Source organism: Dryas octopetala, chromosome 9 (genome assembly GCF_963921425.1).
Source record: "Dryas octopetala chromosome 9, drDryOcto1.1, whole genome shotgun sequence".
Taxonomy (NCBI): Eukaryota; Viridiplantae; Streptophyta; class Magnoliopsida; order Rosales; family Rosaceae; genus Dryas; species Dryas octopetala.
The window spans coordinates 6,322,119-6,344,217 of NC_141374.1; the positions used below are offsets into that span (position 1 = coordinate 6,322,119).

The window sequence follows — 22,099 nt, forward strand, 5'->3', positions numbered from 1 at the left end:
CAATCAGAGAAATGAGAGATGGAAGAGAGATGAAAGATAGGTGAGGTAGATCGAGAGATGAGAGATGAGTGATGGAAGAGTGAGAGTCTGAGAGAGGTAGAGAGAGAAAGTGAGAAAGAGAGAGGCAGCCGCCAGCATATCTGGCTTCGATCCGCCGCCGTGGTTGATCGGATGGAGAATCCGAGCACACCATCGTGCTCAGGATGTCGAGAGGAAGAAGACTTGGGTGGTGGGAAGCCTCGACGCCACCGGGAAGGGAAGTCAACGCCGGCGACATTGCCGGATTCTGGGTTTTGGGTGGTGTTGTTGGAGGTGCGAGGGAAGTACTCGGCTGCTTTTGAGTTCAAACCATCTTTTCCTTAAAACTTTTGTATATTGGAAAAACAAACTGCACTTTCTTTACCCAAATGAAAAAGAAAAAGTAAAAGCCAAAAGATGATATCAACTATGCTTGCAGGCCATGGAAAAAACGAGAGAGAGAGAGAGAGAGAGAGAGAGAGAGAGAGAGAGAGAGAGAGAGAGAGATAGGCGGCTGAGGAACCAGTTTAGGCATTTAGGGTTTGTTTTATGTTTTATGTTTTAAGTTTTAAGTTATATACTTTTACTTTTGTGTTTTTTTTTTGTGGCCATTTTTACTTTTGTATTTAAACTTTTTGGAGAACTAACTTTATCTGTTATATACTTTTAAACACAACTAACAGATAAACACAACTCTTAAATTGCATGTTGCATATGGTATGTGCCACGTTTAAACCCACACATAAAAACTTTTAACTAATAGATAAATAACTAATAAAATATTTTATACAACTTTTAACTAATACATGTGCAGTCCGAATACATGTGTTCTAACTTTTAACTAATACATATGTTTTAACTTTTAACTAATACATGTTTTATAATTTATATAAAACATTTAATTTAACAAATATAGATTTTATAATTTATATAATAGATTTCGTATAAAAACTAATTAAAAATATTCTAAACCCTCTAAATCTTATACCCTATACCCTATACTCTAAACCATATATCATATACTCTATACTAGTATACTCACCATATACCATATATAATACTAATTCTACTATACTCTAAATTAGGGCATAGAAAAACAATTCAGTGTTTCAAGGTATATAACATTTAGAATGAAACCTCCAAAGTCCAAAATTAAAAAGTTACTCTATACCCTATACTATACTAGTATACTCTATACCCTATAAGGCTATATCCTATATTAGTATACTCTATACCATATACTAATATACTCTATACCCTATACCATATTAGTATATTACATATACCTTATAAATATAATAGTTTATACCCTATAATAGTACTAGTATTAGTTTATACCATATACCCTATATATTAGTATACTCTATACCATATATTAGTATACTCTATACTCTATACCATATACTAGTATACTCTATACCCTATATTAGTATACTCTATACTCTATACCATATACTAGTATACTCTATACCCTATATTAGTATACTCTATACCCTGTACCATATTAGTATATTACATATACCTTATAAGTACAATAGTTTATACTTTATACTTTATACTATATACTATATAAAATTATAAATTATATAATATATAAAGTTAGTAAAGTTATAAACTATATGGTATTATAAACTATAAACTATAAATTATAAACTATATAAACTATATACTAAGTATATTAATGTAATAATAATACATATAAATATATATAACCATATACTAACCATATTAAATTATTAATGTAATAATATTACATATAAATATATATAACTAAATTTCGGTAATTGTTTTGGATTTTTTGATATATATTTCGATTTTTTCGGTAATAATCGATTCAGTTTCTTTCGGTCATAATTTTCGGTAATCGGTCGGTTTACCAACTTTTTTCGGTTTTTACCAAAACCAAACCAACTTTTTCGGTATTTTTTCGATTTCGAATTTTCGATTTTCGACTTGTTAAAATCGATTTACCAAACCAAAAAATTTCGATCGGTAGTCGGTCGGTTCGGTAAATACCAAACCAATGGGCAGCCCTAATTTATTATGTAAATTGAAAAATGAAATTTCGTCCATCAATTTATTGAGAGATCAGTTAAATGTCATCTTGGCTTTTGCTAACGAGGATTAATTGGCGACGTGGCACCAACTCAGCATACATTAATTTCCCGCCAAATGAGCAACACATGTCCACTTGACACGGGTCCACACACCCATCACCTCTTTCTCACTCGTCGAACGCTCTCCTGACCATTTAGTCTCCAAAAAATATCACGTTTCCCCTAAATTCGAATATAAATCTCTCACTTGTGTTCAACGAGCGAGAAAGAGATGATGACTTTGTGGACCCGTGTCAGGGGTTAGGTGGACATGTGTCGCTCATTTGGCTGGAAATGAGCGACATGGGTCCACCTAACCCCTGGCACGGGCCTACAAACTTTCACTCTCTCTATTATTATTAAATTGTGGGCCCGTGTCGCTCATTTGGCGGGAAATGTTTGCTGAGATAGCGCCACGTCGTCAAGTAATCCCGGTCAGCAAAAGCCAAGCTGTCATTTAACTGATCTCTCAACGAATCAATGGACAGAAATTCATTTTTCAATTTAGATAATAGATTGGGTGTATATTTGAAATATTTTAAAGTTCATAGACCCCGTTGAAATAGTTTATATAGTTATGTGTCTAAATTGAATTTATGCCTAAAAAATATAATCTTATATCATTTTTTTTTTGGCAACTAATATTATATGATCTTATTAATTCACATGGATGACCATATGACTTGCCGCATCAAATAAAATGTTAAGATGGTGCTAATAACCAAGGAGGAGAATTTCATTTTTTGGGGAGGGATAAATTTTATCAAAATACCAAATAATTTTTGTTTAGATTTCGAAAAATTTTGCAGAAATTTTGAAAATTTCCCAAAAACCTCGAAATTTCGGCAAATTTTCGAGACCAGAGGCAGAGGTGAGCCTGGGAGGCAGAGACCAGAGGCAGAGGTGGCCGGCCTCGTCACCAGCCATCGCAGGAAAGAGAGAAGAATCAGGGAGGGAGAGAAGGAAGAGATCGGCGGAGTCGCGGAGAGAAGAAATCGGGGAGGGAAGGAGGAATGAGGAAGGAGGGAGGAGAGAGAAGAGATCAGTGAGGGGGGAGGAGTGGGAGGCAGATTGGGTTAGAGAAAGAGAAGGTTAGACTTGAAGTTAGGAAGACTGCTGGAGAAATGGAGAGTCACGGGGGAAAAGAAAGGAAAGAAAAAAAAAAAAGTTTAGGGTTGATTGGGGTATGGGGCCTTTGGGCAATTGAAAAGAAAAAAAAAAATTTTGGGCCTTTGGGCAATTGGAAAAAAAAAAGGTTTGGGGTTTGGTTTGGTCGTTTTGAAGTTTCGTTTAGTTGCTTTTAAATCCTAATACATTTCTATATAAAAATAATTAAAAATACCATAAAAAGCCTAAATCCTAATATTCTATATTATATCATAAACAATATAAAGTATAGATTATAGAGTATATAAGGTTTAATGTATAGATTATAGAATATAAAGAGTATTAGAGTATATAGAGTATATAGGTTTAGTATTAGGATTTAGTGTATAAATTATAGAGTATAAATAATATACTAATTTATTTATTCATTATACTAATTTTATTTAACAATATTTGTCTCTAACGCGTATTATATTCATTTTATATCACATGAAACCTACTATATAATTTGATTTCTTTAATATTTTTTATCATTGTATTAAATAATATGTTAAATAAATATATCGTAAAATTTTATTCAAAATTTTAATATTTTGATAGTAATTTTTATTGTTTTTGTCTAATTTTATTGAAATTGAAATTTTAATTGAAATTTTAATTGAAATTTGTCAATAACATACCGAAAGATACATACTCAAGTTGCAAAATAATAGCCAAACTGGGGGCAAAATTTACTGGCAAATGGAAGTGTCCCGTTTGGATTCTTTAAACAGGATTTTGAAAGTTCCCACAAAACCAAGATTTGGCTGGCGTCGACTACACTGCTCGACCTAAACATTCACCGCTGGGAGGGCTTCGCGTCGAAGAAATCAACCAGGTATCATCTCCATGGGCCATGGCTCTTATTTCTCAGAGATTTTCATAGCTCGCGTCTGTTTCTTCTTGCCCCAGAAATTTTACATCTTTTGTTGCCTAAAATTTGAAATAGAATCCCTCTTTTGTGGCCTTAAATCTCTTTCTTTTTCATCTTTTTTTTTTTTTTTCCTATCAATATATACCTAATTTGTTTCTCTCTTCTGGGAGATGAAAATTATGGATTCTGTGTGTCAGGCATAATTGGCTTTTGCTTTGATCTGTTATTCTCTAGCAATTTATATGAAATATACTGATGTTGTATGCTTAGGTGGTATTACTGATGTATGCAAGCTTGCCTTTGTATCTTTGTTTTGTTTTGAAACTTGTTGCGAGCTGGCTTGTCTAGTAACTCTTTGTGTTAGCTCGTCTTGCGGCTGCTTTTTTGGTATCACAGTTACTGCTTCTTGCGTATCATTATTTAACCCTATGTATATCATTGTAGATGAAGTTTATATTGAGGTAAATACAATTCCAAACTTAGATGAAGATCAATGTTGGAAAGTTATAAAACTGCTTGCGAACGATGAAACCAAATTTCACTTGTTGAAGAAGATTCCCTTGAAAAGAAGAAGGCTTTTATAATAAAGTTTATGTTGCAAGATTAGAAAAGTAATTTGATTGTGTTATAGGAAATGGGTTATGTATCTAATTGTAAAATATACAACCAAGGGATTAGAAATCCTACAATTAAATCTCATCAATCAAATAGCTTAACCAAACTAGGTCTTTACAAATAGCATCACTTCAAATCCTTCATTTCTAATAGCTTAACCAAACAAGTTACTTTGCACATCTCATCACTTCAAATCCCATCATTTCAAATACCATCACTTTATAGTTCTTTGGAATTTCAAATTCTCCATCCAAACACATCCTAGATAATTAAAATGAATTAGGCGCTGTTTGGTTGCGGAAAAAAAGATGAGAAAGTAGTGTTTTGGGTTTTTAAGTGCTTGGTTGATTTTTTTTTTTTTAGTTTTTACCCGTTTTTTAAATTCAATTATAGTGTCTTCATTTTTTGTTTGTTGATAATTAAGCAAAGTATTAAAATTTTATTTAAGACAATAAACAATGGAAAGAAATGTTTCTTTTGTTGTTTCTATATATAGTATCACATTTCAAAAGTACATTTGTTTGTATGTAAATGAAAGATTTTATGCAAAATCTGTGATGAAAGCTAGGAATTACTGTACAAAAGTTCACCAATAGGGAATGAGAAGTTTGGCTCTAAAGTAACTTGTAGGCTCAATGATTCATGCCTCTGTTTATTGAGATTTAGTATTTATGGTAATGGTTTTTTTTTTTTTTTTTGATATTATTATATTAGTGAAGCAAATTTGTTTTATCCACAGGGTAAGGTTTCCTTGACATATACTGCTGTCAGCCTGCTATGGCAGCCGCTGAACCTGCCCCGCCTCTGGATATCTTAGGTACTTAAATCATGGATATCTGTATTAGTTGGCTATATGATTTTCTGTCTCTCTAATTTTTGTTTCACCTCTCTCCCAGTTCGAGGACCAGAAGGATTCTCACTCTGGAACGGGCCCCCATTTAGCGATGGGCAACCCAGTATCAAGCTTGAAAAAGTTTCTTGCACAAGTACGAAATTCAGTGAAGATGGATCTAGGCTCATGGTGATGAAGTCTGATTCGGTGATTAGCATATACGATTGCAGCAGCTACAGGGAGATCAGGTCTTTTCAAGTTCCCAATGTTGGTGCAGCTGCCTTGTCCCCATGTGGGACTTATCTTCAGACATTTCAGAAATCCTCAACACCACAGGATAAGAATGTGATCTTATGGAAGACAGAGACTGGGGATTCTGTTTATCATCAATTCCAAAAGAACATGACAAAAACTACATGGTACTCATTTTATTTTACAGTGCCCATAGTTTGTAGAAAATAAAAGAAGAAAAATAGACCAAAAAGCTGTCTCTTCATTTAGATGGAGTACACTTGATTTCTCTTCTTGTTGATATGTGAAGCAGAACATCTATGTTTCATGTTATGTCATTTGGCATGTATGTCATTTATGTGATGTCAATCAAATTTTGATAGTAAAATTATATGCTCTTCAGGCCCTCAATTAGATTCAGCTCTGATGAAGCTGTTGCATGTCGACTGGCAACAAATGAGATACAATTTTTGGATACTGGGGATTTCTCTAAAGGAGTTATCTATCGGCTAAGAATTCCTGGAGTGGCTGCACTTGAGCTTTCTAAGGCACCTGGCTCCCATGTGGCAGCATTTGTTCCAGAATCCAAGGTTTGTAATCTTGCCTTTAGTTTACTGTAGGGACTTCTTTATAAATTTATATCTAGTATGGGATCATATGAAAGGCAGTTTCCTTCTCTTTACATGATACTTTTAAAAAGTTTCACTTTCTTTTAACAATTCAGAATTGCCTAATATTTTAAATTGCCTACAATTTAAAAGTGGTTTGTCTCTTATTACATTAAATTTGTTACCACTCTGAACTTGAATGCAAGTGTTCGACAGTTTTGGAGTATCAAACATGGAAGAGTGTAGTTTCGGGAAATTGTGAAATTATGCAGTATCTTTGGATTGGGAAGATCCAGTGGCTGGCATATCGTTCATTTAGAAGCAGATATAATATCAACTTTTTCATATATAGAAAGTGATTAGAAAAGTGGCTGATGTTTCACATTAATATCCCAGGCTTGTTTTTACATTGTAAAGTTCATTTTTCTTTTTATGTAGGGGATGCCTGCCAGTATCCAAATATTTTCTTGTGGAAAAGATTTACAGAGTCAACCTGTTGCTCGACGGAGTTTCTACCGATGTTCAACAGTGCAATTGATTTGGAATAATGGCTCAACTGGGCTTTTAGTTGTGGTGCAGTCCGATGTTGATAAAACCAACCAGAGTTACTATGGGGAATCAAAGCTAAACTACTTGACGACAGATGGGACCCATGAAGGACTTGTACCTCTTAGTATGTTCCAACTTCAATGGTAAACCAAAATTTATTATCAACTGCCTGCAGAGTGCAGCCTAATCCTTCAATATTTGGCAGGTAAAGAGGGGCCCGTTCACGATGTTCAGTGGTCATATTCTGGCTCAAAATTTGCTGTAGTTTATGGCTGTATCCTTTTTTCCTTTTAGATGTTTTGAAAAGACATCTTAACAGGACATTTTCCAAAGACTTAGAATGTTTAATGCATATTTTTTAATTTAAAAGTAAGCGTAGTCTTGAGTGCATATCAAGAATTTTAGTACATGTCTTTATAGGCTTCTCAACATGGCACTCTAGTGCTCAGAACATTGGGGTGAATTTCTGTCTGACTTGTGTTCAATTTGTTGGACAGGTCAATATATTCTAGATACGTGAGTAAAATTATTGATATATATATATATATTTGAAAAATCTTGTGAGTAGGACTCTCTACTGACGAATCCTCTTTTCTGAACATATTTCATGCAAGCAGTACTAGTTCGTAAGAATTGTTGTAATAGCCAGAAGTTACAGTGCAAGATTTTTTTTTTCTTAATTTTTTATTCAGGTGTGAATGCTAATTGCTATGTTAGTATGTTCATCTTTCATTTTATTATTATTTTTTTGTTTTGGTACACTTATTTTCAGCTCATCATGTATTGTAATCCTTTTTGCAAATGTTCAGATTATGTTTTGTTCCTTCAACTATATTAGTTATGCCTTCTAAAACGACGGTGTTTGACAAGAAGTGCAATCCTCTTCTTGAGCTTGGAACAGGCCCATACAATACTATCCGGTGGAATCCAAAGGGAAAATGTATCCTTAAGAATTGTCCTTCTTGAGAACATTAACTTATTTATTTTTTTGGTTTCTCAAGTTCTCTTTAATTATTTGGTTCTTTTGAGTAAGTTCATTAAGTTGTAGACACATGGAAAAAAATGAGTGAATGGGTGAAAAGCAGTGACACCCACCCCGGGAGCATAACATAATAGAAAATAATACAATATAATATCGTATAACATAATATTATATATATTTATTTTTTGGCGGAGACAAAAGGAAATCTATATATTTGTGGCCTTAATCATCTCGTTTGCAGTTCTGTGTTTGGCAGGCTTTGGTAACTTGCCTGGTGATATGGTATGCTATTAAGTTATTTTAACTTTTTGTGTTTTTCTTCTGGCCTATTTTTTGTTAGACCACTTTTTATTCTTTCTGTTGATCAACTTAATTAGTTACTGGCTGCAAATTGTGGTTGTTTAATAGGTGCATCAGTCAGTAATTTTTTGAAAATTCTATCTCAAGTGAAGTTCAAAGTCAAGATGGAAAAACTATTGTGAGACTTGCACCATAAGATATTTGGAAAATCAGACACTCGAAAACATGAAACATAGTCATCCTGCATCTGATACTTGTTTGGACGCTATTAAATACTTTCAACTTCATTTACCTAAAAAAACTAAAAACCCCAAGTGTCTTATGTATTTCAGTCAAGAACTGTATATGCATTAATTTTTTTCTAATGATCTTCATATCCATAAATCTTACGCATGCAGAGAGATAGTTGAGGTTTTTGTTTTTGATAAGAAACAGAACGCATTCATTCAAACTATGTAGAAACATTACAAACACAGTGGTCCACTTAAAGAACTCAAACAAAACAAAACAAAACAAGAACAATGAGATACATATAACCCTCAAATAGAGCGGGAACCATAAACTTTGAGGCACCCAGGCTTTGGCACCACAGAAACCTAAGAAACTGCTGCTTCTCAATTCACATTCTATGAATATAAAGGGCAAGTAAAAGTCGCACTTGTTGCTGCATTTACCACTCCATTGTTATAGAACTTGTCAAAGACTCTTAAAAAATACCTCTTTGGAACATCCATGCATTGTTTAAAGACTACCATAGGAAACCATCCACCTTGGGGACTTTTCTTTATTGCACTCAAACATCAGCCTCCTAATCTCCTCCTCCTCAAAGGCCTTTCCAGGCACTTTCACCTATTGGACTCCATTCCAACCCGTCAATCTTAATCTCCTCCTCCTCCTCAATGCTTTGTGTTGTCTCTTCTTTTTTCTTCCATTATGCATTCATGATGATGTTTGACTTTCTGATTTCTGAATTCGATTTGTGTTTTCTTTACCGTATAGGCATTTTGGGACTATATAGAGAAAAAACAACTTGGGACAACTAAGGCTGCATTGTCTGTGACAAGCGAATGGTCTCCAGATGGACGCTACTTCATGACTGCCACAACAGCTCCAAGATTACAAGTTGACAATGGGTATGTTAATCTCTTGGTACTGTTACAGAATTTGAGAGTTGGCGAAATGATCAAGTACATGGAAGGTGCACTTCAGTGAACTAATTTGGTACACTTCATGAAAAAATTAGGCACACTAGGCCTGTGTTTACCATGTGCCTGTCTAGAACTTCTGTTGGCATTTTTGGCTCTTGTTTTACTTGATTGTCAATCTTCCAAGTAAATTTTGATTATATACCATCATCCTGAGAGAAGTTTATGTCTATCCATTGGCACAAAATTTTGTTCGTCTTGATGTTATAGACCATTCTCACCATTGGATTGATTTGAATTGTTCATTAGTGAAATCAGCAAGGGCAGTCTGAGCATATTTACTCATCTCTTGCATATTCTATTGGTGATGTGCGCATATCCTATAATATGGGATGGATGGGATATGTAATATGATGGTCTGGTTCAAAGAAACTTATTTTTCAGTAAACCACTTTATATTTCTTTTGTTCTATATTGAAGGATTAAGATTTTCCACTACAACGGTTCATTATTCTTCAAGAAGATGTTTGACAAGTTGTATCAGGTCAGTGTTGATGGTGACCCTTCTTAATGTGACTTAAAACAATTCTTTTATTCTTGTGTGCACCTCCTTGATTTCTTTTTTATTTTTGGCACCTACTATTTGTTCAGGCTGACTGGAAACCAGAGTCACCAGATAGGTTTGGTGACATTGCTGAACTTGTCAAGTCCATTGAATCATTAGAAGTTGCAGAAACCAAATCTCAAGGTTGCTCTTGTGCAGTATTTCAAACTTAATTGATTGTGGATTTGGATTTGCTACATGTATATATTTGGTTCCCTTGGTAACTTGGATAATTTTCAGGAGAAAGGCTGAAATCTTCCAAGACTTCTGCAAAAGCCAGCATTAGCAACCCTCCTGCACAAAAGCCTGCTGCATATCGGCCCCCACATGCTCAGAAAGCTGCTGCTGTTCAGGCAGAGGTATATATGATATATATTGTATTTTTTTACAGGAGATATATTGGTTTCTTTGATTTATGTTGCTTCTCCATAGATCTTTGGTATCTTATGGATGCTAGTGACATGCATGCTTGGAAGCTTTTCTATTAGTTTTTGATTGGTTAATTTCTTGATGTGATGCTAATAGTTTCAATGGTTTTGTAATGGCAGTTGTTTGGAGAGAGTCCTACAGAGTAAGTACACGCATATTTTTCTTGTTTCTTCTGTACGTAATGTTTTGGATTTTCATACAATTTAATCTTATTAAATGCTTGTCCATGTCAACTAATGAAGAACAATGAGCAAGAATGCATTGCGAAACAAGAAGAAAAGGGAAAAGCAAAAGGAGAAAAAGGCTGTTGAGGGTGCCAATGGTACTTGATTGAAAGCAGGATTGTGTTTGAGTTGGCCTATATGCATCCTACAGGATCAATGCATATACCTAGAAGTGGATTTCTAGGCTTGAGGGGTAGATTTTCCTACAATTACCACTCTTAATCAGGTCTGAGTGCAAATTTGATCCTTAAGCCAGATTTTTTTGCTTATTCTTTAAAAAAATTTGAGCTCATAATTGTGATATCTGCATGTCCGAGCATATATGTTTTTATATGCAAAACCTTCTATCATGCTTTGTTCGTCCACAATGGGAGATGAAAGAAAAATGATGAGAGAACATGAATGTTCTGCTAAATTTTTAACATTATGATGGTATGATTGAAAATCCAGCTGTTTCTTCAATCATTTTAATGCGTTATCCAAGTTCAGTCATTTTCATTCTTTCTTTTTTTTTTTTTTTTTTTTTTTTTTTTTTTTTTTTTTTTTTTTTTTTCAATCACTTTAAGTGAATCAGATATATACTGGTAACGTGTAACAGTATCCAAGTTCTTCAGTGAACCATTTTCATTTTTCTTTTCAGTAATTGATATATGTGTAACATCATGATGGTATAATAATTTTCCCTTGTATAATCTGCATTTTCAAGAGGTGGATATACATATGGTTACAACTTATAGTGCAGAAGCATCGTGTTACATATAAATACATTTCTGTTTTCATGAGGCCTTCTATAATGTGGGATGGGAGAGAGCTTTCGAACGTTTTCTCATTTCTTTGCATCAGTCCTGCATTTTACATCCTTTGTTAGAGAAAAAATTCGTCTAGTAGATGGAATAGTTTGGAAAAAGTGCACATATGATGTTAAATCTTAATGGTATGGTTCTTCCATATTCCATTGGTTCAAATCCTCTACAGCATGGTGGTAATTTTCGTAATCTTAAATAGTTGGGACCATGTCTATTAATAAGCTGAAAAGATAGTTACAATGATAATTTTGCATTATTTTGAAGAGGCAGTTTCTCTTTATATAAAAAAAGAGAAGAAAAGAAAAAAAAAAAAAAAAAAAAGGAGAGGTAAATAATGACTGAAACACCCATGTGATTATTAAGATTTCATTATTGGGCAATAATTAATCCCGGAAAATTTAAAGCCTTTGCGTCGTAGAGTCATAGGTGGATGGGTTTTAGGTCCCGCTTAGAGAATAGAGACCCACTTTGATTTTTATAAAGAATAGTACAAAGTACTGAAACTGACTAGACCAGCCACCAACAATATATGTAACTTAACTCTTTGTTGCATTTAATTCCTAATGGGAGTGAACCATATGTTCATCTTACAACCGCATATTTGCATGTAATTAAAAAAGTTGTGAACAGGTTAATTCAAAAAGCCAATACAAGAAAGCACAAACCACCACAAATCAGCTGGTGAAGCCTTTTTTGATCAAAAAATCACTTGCAAATATATGAGGAACAAAACATCTAACTATCTAAGCGACTAAGGGTTGAATGTACTTTAATCCTGTATTGATTTTTACAATCTTGTTAAATTCAACTATTGGATATGTTGTCTTTTACTTATGTCTTATATTTTATCCCTCAGATTAGCCGGACTCAATTATTTTGCTCCTAAACTTTAATGACTCATTTCATTTCTAAATATTAATTTGCATGTTACTTTGTCCGAATTCCTTACCCTAGTTAACTTTTAAGCCTCATATGTTGATTGGCTTATGAAAGGCAAATTTTGGAGGAGTATTATTGTCAGCACAGAAGTATCTCTCTACAATTTGTCATTTATAAACCACATCAGCATGGGACATGAAAAAATTAATTAAGCTGCGAATTGAGATAAAGTGACACACAAATTAACGTTTGGGCTGCATAGTGAGTCAGTATAAAATTTGAGAGTGTAAAATAAGGCACGGGTGATAGTTTCAAGAGCATTGTTATAAACCCCTTACGTATTTTAACATGCACTAGCTACTTCACTCAGTCTGTTCACAAAAGTGAAAGTACGTGTTTCTTTTTTTAATTTTGAGCTCACTCAAAATTGAACTTCCTTTTTTTTTTTTTTTTTTTGATTGAATGAGAGATCATTATTATTGAAACTATAAGGGAATTACAGAATCAATTGCAAGTTGGTCATGAAGCCAATCAGGAGCCTCATGAACCCAACTCAACATGGAACCACAAGACAATGCATGCCGAGCAAGCAAATGAGCAGCTCTATTACAAGACCATGGAACATATTAGAAAGACTAAATTTAACTTATTTCTAATAAGTAAAATATTGAAACATATACAAATATATTATTTAAATAAATAGATTTAATGAAATAAATTTAGTGAAAACACCATCTATCCACCGCCTATCAATTATGAATATGACGCATATACACGACAAAGTACTCTATTGGACATAGCTGCGGAAATTTCATGAGATCTCACCACTCATGAGTCATGGCAAACATCCAAGTTACTTACATGCATGCCTACACGTACTATTGTCTTTTCCATTTATACGTAAAATATAATACAGAACTATTATTTTTTGTTACATAATCCATAATGATTATTTTGTGTGAGGTCGATATCTGCCCCAAATAATGTGTATCCAATCTCAAACTTAGGTAATTTTTGGAGAGATTCAATAAGTATATCTAGCTATAAAAGAAATACATAAATCTTTAGGATTAGTTTAAATGATAAATATGGATTAAGAATATGATAGGTTTAAAATTCGATTATCTCTAATATAACAAAAAGAATAATCAAATATTGTTAAACTAAATATTGATCAGACCAAATTGAATACTCTTTTTTTAGAGCAGAAATATTGAATATTCTTCCTCACATGAGCTTCTTTTCTGAGCGATAGTTCTTTCATGGAAATATGCTTGGCAATGGAGGAATTACTTCATTCCCATCTCACAAACCCACGTTCGTTTCTTTATCTTTTCAGTTTATGTATGAATAGAATGAAAAGACAAAAATATATATGAATTTGTAAAACGGAAATGGATGGAGTTCTTCCATCAGGAATGGAGCTAGCAAAGTATTGTTCACAAGGAATTCGATCCTTCTCTTGATAACCAAAGCTTTTTATGTATGTGGTTCTTATGTGCTGACTCAAATATAGTTTTAGAGTATCTGATCTAAATACTTGTTAAGTGAAGAGACTTAATAAGTATAGAGTGCTTCTATGTACTTAACTTCTTTTAGTTTTAGCTTCAACATACTTTCTACACCCAATATCAAATTTTAAATTTTAAAAATTTATTACTACACCTAACAAGTAATGTATATATATATATATATATATATTATAATGTATCTATATATATATTATAATGTATATATATATATTATAATGTATGTTATGTAGTTAATCCAACCAGTATGAACTAGTAGTACGCAACATTAAACACAAACAAACAAAAAAATATATGTCATTAATTGTAGTATTTTGAAAAAATTGTTTAGTCAGCTGACCAAGCTGAAACATCCCATCCGGTTTGCAGATTATGCATTATTTGGGTTGTATTTCTATTTTTGTCAAATAATAAGAATTTAAAGTCAAATTGCTTTTATGAAGTTGGTTTTGCGTTAGAGAGACAATAGCCATTGTCTTTATCACAATATTGATATTTTTTATATTTTATGTGCATGAGCTTGTCTTTATCCGCACATGTCAATTGATATTTTTAATGTATTTGTTTCTTACTGTTTTATAATTTTTCATCACTTTCTCTACATCTTAAGGTAGTGGGGTGTTGTTTTTATTTTTAAAATTTTATTTTAATGGTTTTATTTTACAATTATACCGTCATTTACTAAGTTATTTTAATGTATAACTGTTTTGTTGAATTAATGAAGAGTACTTTAAGCAATCCTATTTTTGGTAAAGCCTCTAACACCAAACTTCTTCTCCTGACTTTATAATAGTAAAGATATTGAGATATTTTTAGTGGTTTGAATTTTAAATTAAGAGATAAAAGAGACTATGCTTAATTCCATATGAAGATTCTTTTTGTTTCTACTTAATTTTAACTTTGGTTATAATATATTTATCATCCAATAATAGAGAATAAATGAAATAAATTCGTAGCACTTTTTAGGAGTTAATAGAGTTATATAAACCATTAAGTTTATATAACACGGTTAATATTGAAACAAGTAAAATAAAAAAAAAATCCAAATCCTTAATTCTAACATTTCTCTCAATATTTCAGGTTTAGAGGTTGGTTTAGAGGTTGGCATCGATCTAGACCCTCTTCTTATTTTTTTAGGTGGTTGTTTTTACTTGATTTCAGTATAGATAAATTGGAGGACTTGTGAGAAAAACGTAGTGAATTCGTAATTTAAGTGTGGGTATGATCAAACATAAAATTAAGAATAATGTTTGGCTTCTCACGTTTGAGGATCAATTTTGTCCTCATGACCAATTAAATAAGCTCCACCATGAGAGAGAAAAGAGAGTTGGGATGGTAGACCCAATTATGAGCTTATTTGATTGGTCATGAGGACAAGGTTGGTCCTCAAACATGAGAACTCAAGCATTGCTCTAAAATTAATCTTTTAATTTGTAATACAAGATTAATATTGAAACAAATAAAAGAATTAGTATAGTAGATAATTACTCTATTTTAAGTACGTTGGTCATAAATATAACTAACATCATGATGCGAGACTAGCTGTGTACTACATATCATTAATCATCATGTGGACATATTCTCACTTCCCTTCCATTTTCGTTGGTCATTAATTAACATGGTATGTACCTGGTTCTTGAATTTGCTTCCGCTAACTTGTCATATTTTACATCATATATAGTCGATCGCTACCTAGCTAGCTTTCATTTAATTCATTCATTCTAACGTAGTTGCTAATTGCTATAAGAGCACATCAATCCTATTTAATTTGTTTTCTTCTCACACATTATATCACAAGGATCTCTACGACACTACATCAGCAAGGAATTGAGATTTCAGTGAAAATTCACTTTTATAAATAAACTATAAGATATGTATAGTTTATTTTTCAACTGACAAATCTTCATAATATCCACACTCCGTTATTGAGTACAATGCCTTAGAGTAAACTCTAATTAATCAAGTTCAATCATTATTGTTTAAATAAACTGTATATGTTGCATGAAATTACTTTACAAATTAAGTGAGAATTAATGATTTAGTTTTATAGTATAAATATTATTATGTCATCAGACTGTTTGACAATATAAATTACTTATAGAATAAATACAAAAAGTGTAGATCGAGTAGAAATTGAAAGTGCAGCCGAGCTAGAAATTGATGATAATTAGCAATGCAGGTAGAAAGAGCAGTTGAGAGGTGGAGAGGTGGAGAGTTGGGGAATGAGGTAAGAGTAGTTGGACAGTTTTAAAAGCTTAGAGGCAGCAACAACTAACAAGTTGTGCTAGCTCATTAATAAATGCATGCTTGGGTAGGCAGCACGCAGTAGTAGCCTAGCTAAGTGTTAGGGGTTGCTTTTGTATGCCGCAGTGCTTGCTTGCCCAAGGTCATTAGTCAAGCCTTGGCCACTTGCTTGTGTGCAAGGGTATTTTTGTAATTAGCAAATTATGTATTTTTAGGGAATTATGTATTATGACTCCTCAAACATTTTGATGTTCCTTGGTGTAAAGTTCAATTTGGCTCAGAATGCTCTTTACAGGGGAGTGACTAGTCGGTGGAATGCTGGGCTAGATCACTGGCATAGGTAAAAGCATGCACCTTGAGCCCCTGTACTCTCTTGCCATCAATATAAGAAGCATATTCATTCAATCTTCTGTTGCACTGTGAGCTTTTCCATTTGCTATTGTTTGTGTGAATGTTATTTGTTGCTTGCTTGGTGTTAGCACAAAGCTAATATATCGTGTGGGTTGTGTTGCCTACGAGGTACTCACTTGGCTGACTTGCTACTCAGGAGAAGATTAGCAAGTGCTGCACGGTCCGTCTTTAGCCTTGAAAAGTCGGCCCGTGACACTAAGCCTCTCTTGGCCACTTCCTACAGGGTTCAATCTTCAAGCTCGATCTGTCTAACTCTGTCAACTTCCTAAGCCTCTTTTGGTCATGCACACCTTACATTAATTCTTAATTACCATTAAGGGGTTATTTCATAATTCATTTGTCTTGGATGCTTTATTTAGAAGAATAAAAATTGTAATTTTATTAACCATGAGGATAGCTAATTGCAATATATATTAAGCTTCATGAAAAAAATTATTGTTAAGCGCTCGGCAATTGCATTTGCAATTTATTGAATTTGCAGTTATAACATTGTAGCTACATTATATATTTCTAATAAAAATACCTTAATTTAAATCTTCGACCAATAAATCTCCTAGCACACTATAAAAAACCTATTCAATCTCACAAATATTAAGATCAAAGTAGAAAATCAAGAAAAAAAATTGAGCGGTAAATGCAAATGCTGCTCAAACTGCAGATGCAGCTGTCAAGCACTTGGCGGTATATTTCACATTAACAGACACGCTTAATGCTCACAAATTAGCATTTAGCTTAATTATGTTATTAGCTCTATTTATGGTTAGTATGAGGGTTTTTTAATCTTTTGAAGTAATTAATTCCATTTGTTTCATTTTTAGATTAATTAAAACCTTAAGTCTTTTAATTTGTTTATCATAGTCCAACTTTTTAAACATATTTTCATAGTGGTTTCTTCCATTCCAAAATTCCAAAAAAACAAAAAAATAAAAAAAATAGCTCTAGCATGCTTTAAAGTGAGATTTAAATTCATCCAATTACTATATATTGCCATAATGATATTTCTTTCCACAGCTCCCCCACATAAAAAAGTGAAATTTAAAGTCCACAATTTGTGAGATTTTCACATACTGTAAAATGTAGAGATAGTTATCGAAACATACACTGCACAACTTTTTTTTTTTTAGTTGGAAAATGGGAGATCGAACTTGGGTGCATTATGGGTAATTCTACGGTCATTCTAACTAAGCTACCCAACAACTGCCCACTTCACACTTTATATGATATTTAACCCCATTTTTTTTTTTTATAATTAATACAAAGTCCAAGTTATAAGCTAATATTGACAGTTTTTCCATGAGTGTTTGAACACTCCTTATTTTGGGTGTTTGAACACCCATTGTAACCATCAAACAGTTACAATTCCACAATGTTAGAGAGGCCCTCAGTTCGAATATTCTCCCCTCACTAGCTCACATTAAAAAAAAATGGAATTTAAAATCCACAATTTGTGAGACTTTTGAAAATTCTAAAAATTAGAGATAATGATCAAAACACCTATATATTGCACACTTTCTAATGATGTTTAAGCCCATATTTTTAATTATAATCAATTATATGCTAACGATGATAGTTTTTCTATGATTGTTTGAATGATCCTTATTTTGGGTGTTGGAATGCCAATTTTAATTGTTGAGAAACTTCCATTTAGATCCTTTAATTTAACAATTTATTGACTAAAGTCTTATGACTTTTAAAATTCTAACTAAAGTCTAATAAGATTGTAACTATTTCATATTACTTAATATTGATCTATTAGTTTCTATTTTTTTACACATACCAGGTGTCGTGCCTTTGGATGTTATTTTCGAGTGTTTAGCAATGCATTTTTATTTCTTCTCAAGTTCTGGTTTGTTGGCTTTATATTAGATTTTAACTCTGAGAATCTCATAGTTAAAACTTAACATGCAGTTTCTACAAACCTCATTCTATAGCCTATGATTTATGAAGGTATGAGGTGAACCCATACCCTATACCCTCAAAAAATTAAAAAATAATGATATATTTCTTTGACAAGACAATGGTCAAAGAGCTTTATTTAGAAAAAAAATAAGGACTTTATTTGGACAATAATAACATAAGGACTTTATTTAGGAAAAAAAAATAGTCATAAAGTTTTTTTTAAATAAGAAATATTAGAAGGACTAAACTTTAATTTTCTCTTAATTGTTTGACAGTATGAGTGTATGTGGTTGTAACTAACCAACAGTTCCAATCATATTATTTTAATTTTTAAGAATTATTTCTTGTTTGGACTCTTGTATGTTACTTTCTTATAGTTGTGTGTTTCGGTATTTCCACAAGTAATATGTAAAAAAAAAAAAAAACATGTAATTAAGTGTGACTTTGTACGTTTTGAGTCTTTTGACATCATTGTGGGTTGAACATCAGGTTTTCAAACAATTTCAAGCAAGCATTTGAAGTACATACAAAGAGGCTTCTATGCAAAATAATTGGACCCCTATAAATATCGATGCATGTTCAATTCCCCTTCCCCTCTAATAATAATAAAAAAAAAAAAAACTTAAACATCTATGCAAAATAATTGGACCCCTATAAATATCGATACTGTCAAATAAGGCAGTTTGCATATATAATCGATCACCACATTGTACCCATACGGATATACCATGGGTACAAGAAAATATTATATAAGAAATAATTAAAAATAGAATGCCAAGATCATTATTCCTAAAAGAATTGAAGTAGCTGCCTTAAAAAAAATAAAAAAATAAAAAAATAAAAAAAATAAAAAATAAAAAAAGTAAAAATGACGTGGCTGTGGGGAAGTAGATGGTCCATCTCCTAATAACTCTGGCATTTAACTTCATCTTTTCCGTAAGTAGAGGCTTCTTCACAGTTATGATTTATGAAGCCAGGGTGCGCAATCATTTTCATTTCAATAGAAAAAAAAAAAGCTGTTTTTAGTTGGTTCTCTCTCTTCCATTTAAGTTTTATTAAATGATGAATTAATTTGTTTGAAATTCAAAACAATTTCAACAGGTGAAACAAAAACAGTTTTAATATATACCTACAAATCTGGGAAAAGATATCAGATCATTAAAACTAAACTTAAGAGCACCAAGGTCAATTTAGAGAATGAACAAATAAGTTGTTTTAAATAAAAATAATTAAGAAAACTGACATATCATATGATTATGACTTAGGCTTTACTGTTTAGTCTCTAGGGTTTAGGGCTTCAACCTTCAAGACTAAATCTAAAACCTTAAATCCTTACAAATTATAAATTGTTATGAACTTTATGCATTCAAATCCGTTACTGTTGGGCAGTCACACCAATATACGAAAACACTACGTAGAAATTAGGGGTGTGATTTGGATAGGAAAATCCGAATTCAATCCGAAAATTTCCAATTTTGAAATGTCCGAATCAAATCCAAAATCTAATAATTTCGAAAAAAATTGAATTGGAATTGGAATGTTTCTGTAAATTCCGATCCAATTCGAATTCAGATTTGAAAAATTTCAAAATTTTCCTAAGCCATTATGATTAAATATTTTCAATTTATTTCATATATATATATATTAAGTATTATATATTTTATCATTTATTTAGTTTTCTACTATATGTTTCATTAATTTGTTATTTATTCCAAACATACACATACATATATATATATATTAAAAATAGATATATGACTAATACGTACTATTAATATAAACATATGTATATTATAAATATATGTGTATCATAATAACAAAAATGCTAACAAAAACATCCACATTTTTTTGTAGCTGTAATTACTATTTTGTTTTTATTAGGGGGAGGGGAGATCGAAGATGGGGCAATTAATTTCTTTATTATTCACAAAAAAATATATTTCGAATATAAGAAAATGTGAAAATTTTTATTTTTTATCTGAAAGTTCCGAAAATGTGATATTCCAAAAAAAAAAATCGAAAATTTCGAATCGGAATGAGGTGTTAAAGTTCTGATTTTTTGAAATAGAAATTTCATTCCGAAATTTTTTGGATTGAAATTGGAACACCTTATTTCCGATCCGATCCGTCCAAAACACACCCCTAGTAGAGATATTAGAGCTACCAATATATTGGAAAAAAAAAAAAAAAAAAAGAAAAGAAAAAAAGCCAAATAGGTAGAAAAAAAAATCTTCATTTCGTACAACATTTGTGGCCTAATGTAAAAGGTTTTGCTCCAGGCTTGTACTCTAACTTAAAAAAATAACCATTGTTTTTTTTTTTAGAACAAAAAATAACCGTTGTTTTGATGAACAAATTTTGACATTTGGTATTTAATATGATTTTTTATTTATTTTTTTACAGTAAGTGATTGATTAATTCACTTTGAAGTTTGACTTGATAAAATAATATATTTATTAATGTGTTTTGTGTTGAAAGACCCACCTACGTTTTTTTAAACGATGATAAATCGGTCCATATTTTAAAATTAGTGCTTGTATTTTACAGCCCTTGGATGTGAAAACAACTAAAGAAACATAAGCAGATGAGTTACAGGAGTTGCTAAGTTGGAAAATAAATTAGAAGAGAATCGAATGCTTTAGTTGAAAAGGAAAATCTGAATTTTCTTCGTATGAGATTATTTACAGGTGAAATTGAAAGAGATGGAGAAAGTGATGTGACGGCATCTTGTTTAATTTATGTGGCTAGCTAGCTTAATTTCAAATCAATAATGGCTCATGTACGTGTTTTTCTTTATTTATTTATTTGGTATTATCCTGTTATACTATTTCTCAAGGGGTAGGGAACTATATATGCATGCCATCACAGCGAAAGGGGTACCCCAAGCTTAATTAGTTGAAACATGAACCATGTACATCCAGATCCAAGCCACCTAACTGAAATTAAATTTGGAAAGCGACAGGAGGTAAAATCTCATAAAATTAAACAGGTTCAAATATCAATTTTAGAAACAATATGTTAGTATCTTATTTATTGAAAACAAAGTACGATTTAGAGTAGTCTCACATTTAGATGAATAAAAAATTACCACATAATTAATTTCACGGATAAAAAATTTGATGAACTAAGTTTGTAAATATATATAGTGTCACGCCTGATCATATATTTTGTATATTATCTCCCAAATAGAGATGATATTTATTTGTGTGAGATTCGCTTTATTTCTATTATAAAAACGATACACAAGATGGGTAAGTTGAAATCTTACAAATAGCATTAGCTGAGAGAAAACAGTATTTCAAGTTTCTAAAAAGGAAAAAAAAAAAAAACAAAAAAATAGAGAGGGAAGTCTTCACAATCTAGCTAGTGAGGTAGTTTGAGCAGTTATTATAGTGGAGAAAGGTGCATAATAAGCACAACAGACTGTCACTGACTCATCACTCACAAGATAGTCCCATAACATAGTCAACCAGCCTACCTGCTTATGACTAGCTCTTAATGACATGCACATCAAACTATATCTATGTTTCTTTCTTTTTCAATTTTTCTTTTTCTTTTTCCAAATTTTCATGGGTATTTCAAATCTCAATCAATGACCCCATTTAACACCTCCACTCCTCCATCCATATATTAATTGCAAAATTATACAAACACCTTCACATTGCTCACAACCCCACC

At 32.1% G+C, this 22,099-nt stretch overlaps 1 protein-coding gene across 1 annotated transcript; it reads left to right on the forward strand.

Moving 5' to 3' along the window:
• Positions 1-3,954: 3,954 nt before the first annotated feature.
• On the forward strand, positions 3,955-11,115 carry LOC147273454 (Eukaryotic translation initiation factor eIF2A family protein). The gene is made up of 14 exons (XM_086257079.1): positions 3,955-4,098; positions 5,489-5,566; positions 5,646-6,000; positions 6,216-6,402; positions 6,859-7,093; positions 7,175-7,243; positions 7,808-7,909; positions 8,193-8,233; positions 9,251-9,384; positions 9,877-9,940; positions 10,048-10,144; positions 10,241-10,359; positions 10,549-10,571; positions 10,672-11,115. Exons 2-14 carry the CDS (start codon positions 5,527-5,529, stop codon positions 10,757-10,759), a joined length of 1,554 nt encoding a protein of 517 aa, XP_086113205.1. The 5' UTR covers positions 3,955-4,098; positions 5,489-5,526; the 3' UTR covers positions 10,760-11,115.
• Positions 11,116-22,099: the final 10,984 nt, after the last annotated feature.

Excerpts from the sequence above, each read along its gene's own strand:
- LOC147273454 (XM_086257079.1), top strand. The coding sequence starts at position 5,527 with ATGGCAGCCGCTGAACCTGCCCCGCCTCTGGATATCTTAG. Across the intron at positions 10,145-10,240 it reads TGCAGAAACCAAATCTCAAG|GAGAAAGGCTGAAATCTTCC; the intron begins GTTGCTCTTGTG and ends GATAATTTTCAG. Across the intron at positions 10,572-10,671 it reads TTTGGAGAGAGTCCTACAGA|AACAATGAGCAAGAATGCAT; the intron begins GTAAGTACACGC and ends CAACTAATGAAG.